This window comes from Biomphalaria glabrata, chromosome 11 (assembly GCF_947242115.1).
Source record: "Biomphalaria glabrata chromosome 11, xgBioGlab47.1, whole genome shotgun sequence".
In the NCBI taxonomy this organism is placed as follows: Eukaryota; Metazoa; Mollusca; class Gastropoda; family Planorbidae; genus Biomphalaria; species Biomphalaria glabrata.
This window is the reverse complement of record NC_074721.1, coordinates 30,794,902-30,810,019: the sequence shown is the minus strand read 5'-3', so window position 1 is coordinate 30,810,019 and position 15,118 is coordinate 30,794,902. Positions and strand designations below refer to the sequence as shown.

Here is a 15,118-nt window from a genome sequence, read left to right as displayed (position 1 = left end):
CTAAATCAACCAGGAAAACCAACGACTTAGCAGAGTTTAAGTCCTTGTTTAACATGCATGACTAGATTGACATATGAAATGCGCTGGTCTGTAATATAGAATCTATAAGAAGATAACTCCAACTTAGACACCGATTTAAGGAAAACATTAATAAGAAAGCTAAAAAGTTTCAAATAAGAAAAAAAAGTTTTTGGGACCCGATTTTAGCATTTTTCTTGAAATCAGAGAAGTTACAAGTCACAAAAACAGAGTCTTATTTTGTTCCCTTGAAAATAAAATTATTGAATGAAAGTAAAATTTCAGATATCCACTTCACATAGACTCTATAATGTAAATGTTGAATGAAACTGGTATGAGATTACATTCCATTTAGGCCTACTATCATTGTTATGTTTTCTTATGTGCAATGAATAATTATAAGACATATGTCAATGTGAATATAGATTTATTTTTATAATAATTGATACTTATCTAATTTGGTTTTCTACCTTAATATAGAGGTGTTGTAAGAGATGTTGCTGAGAGTTTATTGAATGGCTAAGTTTGAGATTGGTTCCTTGTAGTTTTCCTTCCATCATTTCACATTTTCCTTCCTTATTACCCTGGTGCATTGTTGTTGTTTTTTTAAAAAAAGGATTAAACTTATCTGTGTCTCTTTTACTCATTAGTTATGTTACTATTTAGTCTTCATATTAAGTTCCTGTAGCTCTGACTATACAGACCCTCTTGAAATACAACTATGGCACATCCCTTGGAATATGAGAGCAATGGTCAGAACATTGTTGCCCACACAGCAATTCCCCCATCAACATAAAACTATAGCCAATACAGTTTGGGGTCATCAGGTTGCAGGGTTTGCCATAGTGTGTTAAAAGCTGCCTAAAGGTCTCTGTATCCTGTTTTATTTTACTAATGGTTCGCAGCAAACAATAAAGACAATACTGACCACTTCCTTTCAAAGTCAGGTTAACAATTACTTTCCCTAAATCAAGATTTAATAAAACAGCCTCTTAGAAGTTCATAAGAGACATCATTTATGTGACTCTTCTGATGTTTTTATTATGATTGTTTCATATTGTTTGTAACAATGAAAAACAAAATATATACTCCAACCAATTTACTTGTACATAACAATAAAACTAGCTAATCATAAAGCATACACATTTTTAAATGAAACAATTTCTACATTTATATTACTAAAACTGTAAGTTTTTAATATCCTCGCTGGCCAGCATGTTCAAACTTCATAGATTTATGTGAGACATTTAGAACATTAATTTTATGTATTTCTACTTCAAACACTAGAGTAAAGGTTTACTCTTGTCAGTCAGCATGTTGATTTTGAACAAGTCAAATATAAAAAATAAAAAAAAAAGTTTTAACTTGATCCAAGAAGGCTTGTGGGAGAAGTATTGTGTTCAAAATTTTGGCAGATAGACAGAAAGAGTTGATACAAGCTTTGTAATATGTAAAGGAAACAAATTTTGTATTGTTTTATTTTTTTTAATTATTATTATTATTTTACAAATGTAAATAATTATTACAATAAAAATCTTTTACAAATTTTATCTTTTAATTATCTTACACCTACACAAATATCACACCCATACATCCTCTAAGTATGTCTTGTTGATCCTTTTTTTCATTATAAACATTGTAGCATCATCTTTAGACATGCCTGTGAACAAAAAGTAAAAAAAAAAATAATTGATTTTTTTTTTAAATTAACATTTTTAACCTAAAAAATATTTTAGTAGATAAAAGTTCATTTATGTCAACTTTTAAAAAGATCCTTGCTCACATTTATTTCCAAATGAGAAATGCATGTCTGGTAAACAAAATATGTGTTAAGGTAAAAGAAATGGGAATAATAACAAGAGACTTGCTTGTCAATGATCTTACATCATAATAGCAAAATGTAGATCTATTGTACCCCAATCATTGTCAATATAAATCTCTGCATATTTCTCCCCAACCTTCCCACATAAATATTTTATGTAAAACACACTGAACAGTATTTCAAAAACATGGAACTAAATAAGTTTATGCGACAAACTGCATTGCACTGCACTAAAACATGAAAGTTCAGAAATGTTTACATTAGTATGCAAGTAACTAACAAACATTTCCAACAATATGCTCAACACAATTATATGCAGACACTAAAATTTGTACAAATGGTCCTTCTTCCCTAGTGCTATTAGAGCATGGAATGGGTTGCCTGAGCCAACCAGGAAAACCAATGACTTGGCAGAATTTAAGTCATTGGTTAACATGCATAACTAATAACTAGATACATGACACGTAGGACATAATCATTTTCGTTTTTGAAGTAACATTTGTATTATATTATATAAGATAAGATTTAACACTGTTGATAAGTGTAACAAATAGTTGTACCTCTATCCTGCTGCAGTATTTCAACAAAGCAGTTATTGACATCCTTGGCCATATTGCTAGCATCACCACAAATAAACACAATGGCATCTTGCTCAACTAAAAGCTTGCAGATTTCAGAGCCCATGATGACCATATTGTCTTGAACATACCGAGGGGATTTCTCAGAGGGAGTTGTATCCCTTGAAAATGTGATGCACAATTTAGTTAATGTTCCATTACTTTCAAAGTGCAGTAACTCTTCCCTGTGGTAAAAAAAAAATAAAGTATAGATAATTTTTTGAAATGCAATCTGACTAATTAAAAACAAAAATAAGTCATTAATTGAAATTTTCTTTCAGAAAATTTTTTTTTTTAATCTTACAAGTAAGATGGATGTAGTATTAAGAAATTCTATGTCCATTGTGAGACATCTCTATTTATTGTACTTGAAAGACTTAAAAAAAAAAAGACAATCCCAAAGCTATATACTTCAAGCTACTAAAAAATTGATGGCAGAATAGACACCAACTAAGCTTAGAGGGCACTGTACAGAATAGAGACTGATGATGAAGTGCTGTTGTGACCCTATGCTCCACTGGAAGTCAAAAGGATTAAGTCAAGTCAAGTAAGTCACTAAAAAATGTGAAACATGACTGGGAAAAGAATAGAAAATGTACAGAGAGAAAATGTAACTTCTTATAAAGTATTACAAGAGTTAAGGAGTTGTTGTTTTCATTTCATTAATGAACAATGAAGTGAAGGTAATTTCATTTAGTGAAGCTAGGCATTTTATTTTTGACACTATCATGAAAGAAGTACAGTCGTCTTCAGCATAATGTGTTTCCTGATAGGGACTCAGCCTTAGGTTAGCATTTGTACTTAAATTGTAAAGAATGATTTTAAAAGATTTATGAAAATTGATTCAGTTTTAGATCCAGATCTAAATCCAGATCCAAATCTCATTCTAACCTGAATAAAAAATCTTTGTCCCTGTTTCTGCAGCCAAAAAAAAGCCATGTCTCCCCATACTTCTGGCCCTCACTGAGACAATCTTTTCTGATTGACCTTTGCTGAAGGAAGCCAACAAAAGGAGCAACGCCAGTGCCTGGACCAATCATTATGATAGGTTTAGTCAGGTCAGCAGGTGGAATAAAGTACTGATTGGTTCTCAGATATATCGGGATCTGAAAATGTTTAACTGTAATTAGTAGTTATTGGTGCTTTTTTAAAAATAATATCCATTGAAGTGTATTTTATTAAATTTAGTGGGATGTACTGTTACAGAGTTCTAAAGTGTAATGAGATGAATGATAGAGTGAGATAGAGTAGTATGAGGAATTAAAGCTGATATTTCCACAAACTGGGAAAGTGGAATGTGGTGAATACGTTTTCAAGATCTATGATGCAAAACTGAGGGTCTTGAATTAAAATCTGGGTGAAGGTTTAGATTTTTATTCAAAATCTTTTGGTATTGTTTAGTCTGTAAAAGATGTTGAACAGAATAATGATGGTTGATTGTTATTTGACCACACAACAGACTGACGCACCATTAAATATAGAAACAGATCAACAGCTTAACACTGGTCTTGACAGAAACTTTATTGAGCTTCTTAAGTTCTAACTTTATGCATTTTTGCTATATTCACAATATCTATCTTAGTAGTCGCTGAACAAGATATTATGGTTCTTTACAATCTGTATTACTAAGTCTAGAGAGCATGATTTAGATTTAATTAATCCATCAATACAAGATCTATTTTCAGATGTAAACAAATTCAAAATATTTCAGAAGTATCTGTGATTGGTCTACAAGATAATTTACATTGTATGTAAAAATAATTACCATAATTTGTTCTGTTTCATCTCCAGACTGCAAACATTTTGTAATATCATCTAACCATCCAGTGCAAATTCCTTTTCTGGAATAATAATGACCTTTCTCTGGATCCCCTGGTATCTCTATCACATTAAATACAATATCAATAACATCCGGTTTGTATTCAGGGCAGCTGTGGGAATACAAGTGATCACATTTTTAACTTGGGCTTTCAGTAATGCTGGGATACCCATGTCTAAAAGGTATGGGGTACCTGGCAAATTGCATGAAATTTTCATTATCTTTTATCACCTTTAAAAAGACAAAAAATTCACTATAATAAAAGTTTTGTCCAAAAAAAAAAAAAAGGTTATAAATAATGTTTACTGCATTGTTTAAGCAAGAACAAACAAACAAACCTGCATACTGAATAAGGTCTAGGAAGTAGTCTTGGTAGATGCTCTGAAATATTACAAATTCCTTTTAGTGCAATGAACATCAAATGTTCTTAAGATCTAAACAATATATAAGGACATCATAAAATAAAAACATTTAGCATTTCATGCATCAACAAAATAATGACTTGGGCAAAATTGTATCTTGTCTTTCAGTATTTAAAAATAATTTGTATCAAATAAGATCCTTTTAACATATTCATTTTATCAAGAGGCAATTATAAAATGCAAAAATGATTTAATACTATTTTTTTTTAAATCTTCCATTTCATAGGGTCTTCATGAATTGTGTATGCTGGTTTTCACAGGATTTCCACTCTCCGCATTAGTCATGTTCATCTTAATTATATCAGAAGTAAGAGTGAAATCACTAAGATAAGCAGCTTTGATATTAGTAGAATTAGATGGATGTAGGCTAATCTCTACTTTCCAGTGCTTTTCAATGGGTAATTAAGAGCTACAAAGGCATTCACAGACCTTCCATGGAAATCAATGGCTCCAAAAGTATAAGGAAAAGAAACCTGCATTAAGAAAAAATGTATAACTCCAACCAAAGGTCAAAGTTTTTCTGTTTCATTTACCTATCAGCCTTTCAACTGGTGGGTGGCAGGATGGGAAAGCAAACAGCAAGTCTAGCAATGAAATGTTACATTCTCGGATATGTTCAGAGTAGAGTGAAGCCCCTTCCTTACTGCACAATTCTTGCAGGCGTCTCATTTCAATAGGATTAGAAGTGGAGTTGACTAAACTTCTGAGAAATGCCTAGAGACAAAATAACAACAGTTTCACACAAGTATTTTCAATCATATCACAAGAGAAATAATTATACAAATATCCATATACATATAAAAATCTATTCTGCCGATGTTTAAAAAATTTAAAAAGGGAGATTTATTAAAATAAATGTAAGCACAAATTTCTTTGCCAATTTTGTTTTTACCTTACTCGGAGGCTGGCGTATATCTAAACATGTGGTGAATATGTGTCTTAGCGTTGACGTTGGTGGAATGTGGGGAGGTATGACAGCTCGTCGTTTAGCTGTGTTTTCTATGACAGACAATTCCACTTTTTTATCTGCTACATCAGTTAACTTCAGTCTGAAAATACTTTTGTTGATGAGCTGCTATACTTTGAAAATACATTTATTACAATTAATAAACAAAAATTTCTAGAAGCATTTATTTTAAAACCAAAACAAGTGAGATCTCATATTGGACGAGAAAGAGAACCACCAGGCACCATGAATACATATTTTTTTGTATTCAAATTTTGGCTAAATTTTGTATTCAAAGTAGAAAGAAAATAATGTGAAAAAAAAAAGTTCCACAAGTTGTTTTTTTAATTGTTATTGGTAACTGATTTTAAATCCTTTTTAATTAAGTTTATATAAAATTTCTGAAATTTTACAAATTAAATATTTGTTTGAAATTATTTTATAAGATACTTTCGATATATATTTAAAATTGACAAGAAGTTTTACATTCCTTTTCTTCTTCAGAAACAAGTACCTATGTAATAATGCACTGTTCTTGATATTAATATTTATTTTTAGACTTCTTCTCACTAACTGTACTATTACTAAAACAGCGCCAAAACCTCAAGCTGAATATATGAGATAACCTAATTCCTAATCATTTAGTTGTGGCGTGCTAATATTTATTGAATTTAAAAAAACTGTGACCGAAAAAAATTTGTTGGTTTTATTTTGGTAACTATAAAAAGACATAAGTGTACCTTTTAAATAGCAGCTCTACTTCACTGGAATTATTGGCACAAACTATTCCCATAGAACTCCCTGGTGTGAAGTTCAAGTTTAAATCCTAGAAATGCAAATATCTTTCCAAAATTGCAGCTCATAAGAAAAAACATTTCATTCATTTGTTACATATTTGTTTAAAACTGTGTTTGTTGCTGGTATTTAATTTAGCATGCTGCATGACAGGCCTGAATAGGCTTCCTTCTTTTATTTCATCAAAATAATAAATAATAAAAGACAAAATGGCAACTTTGTAGTCAACTTATAAATTACAATTTCCTTAAAAGAAATGATTACCCCCTAAAAGTACCTATGTGTTAATCTAGTCCTGCATGTGAATTATGATTTTAACTCTACAGTCATTGTTTTTTATTTTTTCTGGTTGATTCAGGTAACCCGTTCCATTCTCTGATGGCACTAGGGAGGAAAGAGCACTAATATGAATTCATCCTAACATATGGAATAATAAGAAATGTGCCTTTATCTTTGTGTCTTCAACTGCCACATGCACTTTTAAGACCATCTCAACAAATATAGTTTTGAAGAAAAAAAAAATCTGCATTTTTCTTAAGATAATTAAAACAAAATCTAAATGATTAAGTGGAAGTACAAAAAATTCTATTTGATCATCACCTTTGTGTTTAATTGCAGAAGTAATGTCTTCTTAACAGCATCATGGGATGTCAACACCTGGGCAGAAGTTATCCCAACATGAAGGACATCTGATGCTGCGTTCGGCAATTTACAACCATTCTGATGTTCCAGCAAGTCAGTCTGTTTAGTAGGGTGTCAGAATGAGATGTGACAAAACAAAATAATCTTGGAAAATAATAATAATAATACTGAGCTAAAACTATTTTTTGTAAAAGGAAAAAGGATTACCTTGTTAGCATCATTAATAAATGTGGCATTGAGAAATGGGGGAGGTAACAAAGGCACTGTCAATTCCTTGCCTTCCAAAGAGCAGTCACACACTACCAGCTTTATTCCCACAGGGGGTGGGAGAACAAGCCCACATTGAGTTTCTTTTCCTGTGTCGTGAACATGTTCTATTTTGTCTGAATTAATATTAAGGATTTCCAGGCAAACTGTAGTTGAATCTATCTGATCTGTATTGGAAATGATTGATTCTGGTGAACTTCCATCAACTTTGTTATGTTCAGACATTGATGGCAGTCTGTCTGTAATAATTTTGTCAACCAAGTCTGTGCCGTCCATGTGAATTTGATTCTGGGACTCCTCGCTCAAAGATCTGTCTAATGGTTTGGTCTTTTCACAAATAGAAACTTCACTATTCTGATCAACGTTAAGAAACTTCTGTAGAGCAGGGAATAGGCCTTCTAGCCAAGGATCAACAACTATTTCAAGCCTTGTAAAGAATAAACAAACAACTTTTGTAGGATTAAGGTAGCCAGAGAAAACAAAAATTATTTAATTAGCTGTAACTAAATTATAGCACATACATTATACATTTATTTGACTGGACAGCAAAATTAAACTTGACTAATATGACTGGACAGCATAGTGCTTTATCTTTTAACTACCATGTCTCCAACCCATCAGACATCTCACATTCTATTTGTACCACAATGTCTTACATTCCTTTTTTTATTACTGTCATTGATGCCATCACAAAACTATCATTTAATCTATATAGACAATAATTTTGAAAAACAAATATACTAACCCAACACCATCATCTGCATGACCAGTAGGATAAAACCTTTTTGCCCCGAGCTGTTCAAATCTACTGTCAATATCTTTGGCACACCGGCAAAAATTTGAGTAATTGGTATCCCCTAGACCTGCCACAAAGAAATAATATAATAGAAAAATAAATAAAAATTTAAGGTAATTCTTATAAATATATGCAAAAAAATAAAAATAAACAACTTTAAAAGGAATAATAATATTAAATAGAGAGAATAGTGCTGAAATAAATACATTCTATGTTACAACTTTATTTTTTAAAATTGAAAACAACTTTTGCATCCCTTTAAACATTCTTTTTTATAGTTCAAATTAGTTTAGATGACTTCTATACCATTTTATATGCCCTCATTAATTGTATTTTATTGTTTACTTTAAATATGTAAATTATCAATAGAAAAAGCTTTTCCTGTTTGCACCATACTTGACCCTACCAAATCTAGTTTCTGGATAATTCATAAAGATAATTTATTTCAAAATAAAACAAATTGACAATTAAAATTGTCTGAATAAAAATATGATATGATATTTGATATTTTTGGGTTTTTGGCACATCAGCACAATTAAGGTCATGTCGTGCCCTGAATAGAAATATTCACCTAGAATTGTGTAGTTTAAATTTCGTAAGAAGTCAAGTGGCAAAGTTTTCCTCTTTATTTTACGAACAAACTTTGCTGCATTCTCTGGAGGATCTCCATCCCCGGTAGTTGAGACCACTATCACCATACAAGTTTCCTGCTCAACTTGGAACTGAAATAAATTCAAATTCACAACAATGCTGATTTTCAAAGATTATTAGCAAAAAGAAAAAGATAATAAGTAATAGTAACTGGATTTGACCATATAACTGTATTATAAAAAATAGTCATCAAACATAAAATTAGTTCGACTTTGAAAAATTACATCACTACTAGACTAAGTTCTTTTATAAGGCCCTAGACCTTGATGCACAAGCCTTTGTTCAATTAATTTTTATAAGAGTACAATACTCTTACATTACATTTAAATATATATATAAGTAAATTTCTTTTTACATAGTATAAAATAATGTTCTATAATTTTATGTACTTCTCTATGACTTGTATTTAAACTTATTGTTAAGATATTTATTAAATTTAGTACTTCAACACTTCTCAATCACATGAACCTATTCTTGAAATTTGTATTTAAATTATTTACACATTATTTTATTATGAAAACGAAGTTAAATAATTCTATATAACCTTTTTGTCCGACTCATCCAGACAACGTAAATCTGCTTTTAATCCATATCTGTCAGACTTTTCTGCAATGTCTTCAGCAATAGCTTTCGCTTGGCCTGTCGCTGAGCCATACACTAGCAAATATTGCCCCTTCTGCTTTCTTTTCTCCAACATTTGATTTTAACTTAAATTAAAATTATGACTCATGACTATTTGATTATACTACAGGTATACTAATATGTCACGGTAGTTTTAAAAATTCTTTACTACAAAGTAGGCTGTTCTAACTAATGAGAATCTAGTTATTTTTACTTACACTTTACTACAGAGAATGCTATAAAATCTAGTAGACTATATCTAATATAACTGAATGTAAGGTTTATGTATGTTTTCCAGCATAGAAATCAAAACCGTTTGACCAATCTTGATAAAACTTGGCATAAATGTTCATTAGATCACGGCATAGACTGTAAGTCTGTTTGATGCCCCTTCCACAACCAGGGGAGGGGTGGCAAAAAAATACCAAAATATAAATTTAGCTCAATTAAAAAACAAAACTTTATAACAAATCGGGTAAAACCATTTAATTTCACAAAGTATTTTATATTTAATATGAATATGTCATTTAAAACGCCCATTTTCACACTTTACTTTAATTTCATGACAAAATTTTAAAAAAAATGTGAATGGAAAATTTACTGTACTTGACATATACATCAAAATCCAATCCACTAGATGACTAGATCAATATTTTATACTAATACCCAAACTATTGTCCACAGGCCATGCATCATATCTGGCTAGTTACTAATAACTGTAGACTAAGCTAAATTTAGTTTCTGGACTCTAGATACATCTAGATCGAGATCACTATCTAGCAATCTAGGTTATTATAGAATTAGAATAATTAGTAGATCTAGGTGTCTCTTGAGTCTAGAGAGTGCCTAGAGAGGAGTAGCACAATAACTACACTAACTATAGACTAGTATAGGGATAGATTCTAAATCTAGAAATACTAGTTAATAGATTATCTACATCAATCATAATACTAGATCAAGATATAAATTATAATCTAGATTATATCATAGTTGATAAATCATAATCTAGTATTCTAGTTACTGCATTGGAAATGATTGATTTAGAATCTAGAAACTAAGTAGATTAGATCTAAGTCAAAGTTAAGTAAGTTTTAAAATCTACTTGGTGTAAGAATACTTAGACTTAGAGTTTAGTCTAGATCTTCTATCTAGATTTCTAGATCTCTACTAATCTAGACTCTAACTCTAATAGAGTCAAGATTCTATTGAAGATTGACTAGACAACACTAGATAATTATAGTATCAATAGTATCATCATAGATCTACAAACTTATATATAAATTATATATATATATATATACATTTTTAATTTATATATATATATATATATATATATATATATATATATATATATATATATATATATATATATATATATATATATATATATATATATATATATATATATATATATATATATATGTTTGTTGAGCCAGCAGGCAGCAGTCATGTTTTTTTCGTCTCATGTTTTGGAGGATTTTTGTGTTGCTATTTTCTAAAGCTAAGTGATCTTTCTTATACTATTAGATTTGTGTAGATTTCTTCTATAGATTGGTGTATTTAGTTCGATAGATTTAAGTCACATTAATTAAATTGAATTAGTTTTTGTATTCATTTACTATCCTTTAGTTTAACAAGCATCTAGATAAACAGTGACAGAGTGATACTCATAGCCCGAGGGATTGATGTGCTTGGTAAAACCGTGTACCGTGGCCACTACATAGCAGTCGCAACGCAAACCTGTGTGTCATCATTGCTAGTGTGTTAAATCGCCGTACTGGAGTCATGGACGCAAATCTACTACGTCTCATAGGACACACATGTGTGTTACTCAAATCACGACTAGATAGCGAGGTTTTCCTAAATATTCGTTGACCTGGCATCAGGCGTAAACTGCCGACAGTATAACCCAACGCAATTCAACTCAACAGATACATGTCACACAGTTTCCAGGACTCTTAACTGTGTTGTTAACCCCACCCCCACCCCTGTCATTTCTTCTATGACAGAGTTCAGCAGTTCCCTACTAAACTGTTTTATTAACCACCCCACCCCTATTACTCCTCACACGACAGAGGTCAGATGTCTCCATCAAAAACCTATAATTCGTGATATTACTCCTCCAGTGTCTTCAAAATGTGCTACACCTCTGGTGACTATATCCTCCAGTCTGCTTAAATTAATGCACCTAAACGCCCAGTCATGCAGTAACAAAGCTCTTGAACTTGCAGACACCATCACTGATGATAGCTATGACATCGTTTTCCTTAGTGAGACATGGTTTAAAGAAGTTGGTGATGAGCCAAGAACCACTGAGCTAACGCCACCAGGCTTTATTTTAAAGAGTCTACCTCGAAAAACAGGCAGCGGAGGGGGCTTAGCAATACTGTACAGAGATAGTCTAGCCAAGTATGTAACAATAAGACCTGACAGCTCAACGTACACCACCTTTGAGATGTGCGAGTTTCGCCTTTCCCACCACAGTAGAACACTGACTTGTATTTTCCTGTACCGCCCACCACCAAGCAAGAGAAATAAATTGACAACAAAAGTTTTCATCGAAGAATTTCAAGACCTCCTTGACAGTCACATAGCAACAAAAGATTTATTTGTTATAGGCGATGTGAACTTGCATTTTGACAGTGAAAATGAGACATACGCGATGTCGCTGAAAAATGCGCTTAAGGATCACAACTTAGACCAACTGATAAATGTTCCGACACACCTCAAAGGCCATACTCTTGACTGGATTGTTACAAATGCAAGTGAGCTTATAGCCAAACTCAATGTCTCAGACCACGGCTTGTCAGATCATTTTCTTGTACACTTTGAAATGCCCCTATCAAAAGCAAAAAAGCCAAAGAAAAACGTGACTTCCCGTAAACTTAAAGCCATAGATAATGCCTCCTTCAAAATGGACATGTTCTCTTTGCTGTTGCAACAGAGCAACACAGACGTTCTCAGCAATTACAATTCTTGCTTGAAAAAGTTGCTGGACAGCCATGCACCTCTTGTCACTCGTACAGTCTCAGTTAGGCCATCTGCACCCTGGATGACGAAAGACATAAAGACTGCTAAACTTATTCGCCGACATGCCGAACGTACATTTCAAAAGACAGGTCTGACGATACATTGACAAATATACATACTAGAAAAAAACAAGGTTAACCGTATGATTAGAGACGCAAAAGCTAGTCATATTCGACAAAAAATCGAAACCTCTGACTCATCAAAGAAGCTATTCAGGATCACCGCTGAAATGTTAGGGGGAGCTAATAACGTACGTTTGCCATCATCTATCCCAGTATCTGAACTCGACGATTCCTTCAATAGATTCTTCATTGGCAAGATTGAGCAAATCAGAAATGACATGCCATCCCTCTCATCACAGCTTGACCACTCTCTAATTTTTCAAAATTCTCCTTTTTGCGAGTTTCAGCGTGTATCTGAAGATTATGTCAAAAGTACTATTTTAAAGATGCGAAATAAGTCATGTGACCTTGATCCCATTCGAACCTCTTTGCTCCTTGAATGTTTAGATGAGCTTGTACCTACAATTACTAACATTGTGAACTCTTCACTTACTTCGGGCATTGTACCACAGTAATTTAAGCATGCACTTGTCAGGCCCTTATTAAAGAAATCCAGTCTTGACCTGGAATGTCTAAAAACTTTTGCCCAGTATCAAATCTTCCCTTCCTGTCAAAGCTTCTGGAGCGCATCGTGTTAGCACAAATTCTTTCTCATCTTGAACAGTACTGTCTCTTGGAAGAATTTCAATCTGCATATAGGAAGTGCCGTAGCACAGAGACAGCAGTGGTCAGGGTACTAAACGACTTAATTCACAATTCCGACAAAATTCTTTCCATGCTGGACTTGTCCACAGCCTTTGATACGCTAGACCATGAAATTATGATGGCCAGATTCTCTGCAACTTTTGGTTTAGCAGGAGTCGTCCTAAAGTGGCTTGGATCCTACCTGACGGAACGCACCCAAAGTGTCGTTGATAACGGGACAGAATCAACAAGCTTACTTTTGAAGTATGGAGTACCCCAAGGATCAGTTCTAGGCCCAGTACCGTTCACTATGTATACATATCCACTCAGCGGTGCCATACGGCCAACCGGCATCTTATACAATTTCTTTGCCGATGACTCACAGTTATACGATTCATCAGTACTCTCAGAGGTGGAAAATCAGTGATACCGTTGCAAGGGTGAGCGATTGGATGGTTGTAAAATAAACTCAAGATGAACGAAGACAAGACAGAAATAATTAAGATTGGTACTAGGAACAATGTCTCAAAAGTTGAAAGCACAGATTCTCTCTTTATCACGAACTGCCATGTTCCTTTTGTCCAAGTAGCGCGGAATCTTGGAGTTTTCTTCGACTCAACACTATCTTTCGACCCACACATAAGTCAGCTCTGCAAAGGTCTTTATCTGCAGCTGCGCAGATTAGGCCAGATCCGACCATATTTAACAACGGAGTCAACAAAAACGCTAGCTGTAGCATTCATACTCTCCCGCCTTGACTACTGCAACGCTGTGCTAGCAGGTATACCTGATGACAAAATAGCCAAGCTGCAACGTATTATACAGAACAATGCCGCTCGAATAGTCCCTAAAAAAAACTAGACAAGATTCTGCTACTACGCTCTTGCGCACGCTCCATCGGCTTCCCATGAAAGCGAGAATCGATTACAAGGTCGCCACACTTTGTCATCAGTGTATATATATAACAATGAGATGCCCTTGTACCTTAGCGAACTGATTACTCCATATGTCCCCTAGAGAGCCCTGCGCCTAATGGACTCAACGCTTATAGTAGTGCCACGTTTCTCCCTCAAAAGCTACGGTCTGCAGGCTTTTTCAGTTCACGGACCAAAGGTTTGGAACTCACTCCCCATTGATCTCAGACAGACAACATGCTACACCACTTTTAAGAAAAACATTAAGACTTATCTGTTTAAAACTTTTTTAGATTAACTGTCATTCTAACTGTTGTGTTTGTAATGTTATTACATCGCCTTGAGCCTACATTTTGTTTGTTAACAGCGCTTTATAAATAAAATTATTAAAATTATATATTATATTTATTTTATACAGACAGAGTTAGCTCTTAGCCTCTTAGTGACTTTGGCCTTCTCTTACTACTGACTACTGACGAGTACTGAGACTGATGAGTCTACACTACTATAACTATTACTACACTCTACAGCCTCCAGACTACTCATGTCACTCATGACTACTGAGTCTACTCGCTACTTAACTCAGTCTTAACTTAGTAGGCTAGTCACTTAGACTTAGTGACTTAGTTAGAGTGACTTAGACTCTTAAGAATCTACAGTCTGTGGTCTACATTTCTTAGAATTTCTACATTCTAGTTCTAGACAATCACAATCATTATCATAAATATCATTCATTATTCATTGAGCACAATCTCACACGACACGTTGACACGGCAACGCTAAAACTACCAAATATTTTTTCAAATATATCTAGATCTAGACTGTAAACTAATCACATCACTAAGTATTCTATTACTATATATAATACTAAACTATCTAGATCTAGATTTAAAACTATAGATGTAAACATACGCAGAGCAAGAATGAAAATGACGAAATGTTGTTGTAGTAGCTTGTTTATACTCTAAATTTTCAGGGAGACAACTCGAAAAAAAAAAAGTAAATACAATAA

The 15,118-nt window shown here is 33.1% G+C and overlaps 1 protein-coding gene across 3 annotated transcripts; it reads right to left on the bottom strand.

Moving 5' to 3' along the window:
• Window positions 1-1,482: 1,482 nt before the first annotated feature.
• On the bottom strand, window positions 1,483-15,117 carry LOC106065660 (methionine synthase reductase-like). 3 transcript variants are annotated; one of them, XM_056004678.1, is made up of 14 exons: window positions 15,019-15,065; window positions 9,340-9,502; window positions 8,716-8,866; window positions 8,094-8,211; window positions 7,289-7,775; window positions 7,040-7,180; window positions 6,385-6,470; window positions 5,591-5,747; window positions 5,232-5,412; window positions 4,615-4,657; window positions 4,223-4,388; window positions 3,349-3,563; window positions 2,401-2,642; window positions 1,483-1,678 (listed from the first exon to the last, which is right to left on the bottom strand). In XM_056004678.1, exons 2-14 carry the CDS (start codon window positions 9,490-9,492, stop codon window positions 1,599-1,601), a joined length of 2,220 nt encoding a protein of 739 aa, XP_055860653.1. In that variant the 5' UTR covers window positions 9,493-9,502; window positions 15,019-15,065; the 3' UTR covers window positions 1,483-1,598. The 3 variants fall into 3 exon arrangements, with proteins under 3 accessions (XP_055860653.1, XP_055860654.1, XP_055860652.1); XM_056004679.1 differs by lacking the exon at window positions 9,340-9,502 and having other exon boundaries at window positions 15,019-15,117; XM_056004677.1 differs by lacking the exon at window positions 15,019-15,065 and having other exon boundaries at window positions 9,340-10,632.
• Window position 15,118: the final 1 nt, after the last annotated feature.

What these genes read in the sequence shown, in the direction of transcription:
- LOC106065660 (XM_056004678.1), bottom strand. Translation starts at nt 9,492, where the DNA reads ATGTTGGAGAAAAGAAAGCAGAAGGGGCAATATTTGCTAGTGTATGGC. An exon ending in GTAGAGCTGCTATTTAAAAG is followed by an intron (nt 5,748 to 6,384) that starts GTACACTTATGT and finishes AAGTATTTTCAG; the next exon opens with ACTGAAGTTAACTGATGTAG. An exon ending in AATACTGCAGCAGGATAGAG is followed by an intron (nt 1,679 to 2,400) that starts GTACAACTATTT and finishes TTTTGTTCACAG; the next exon opens with GCATGTCTAAAGATGATGCT.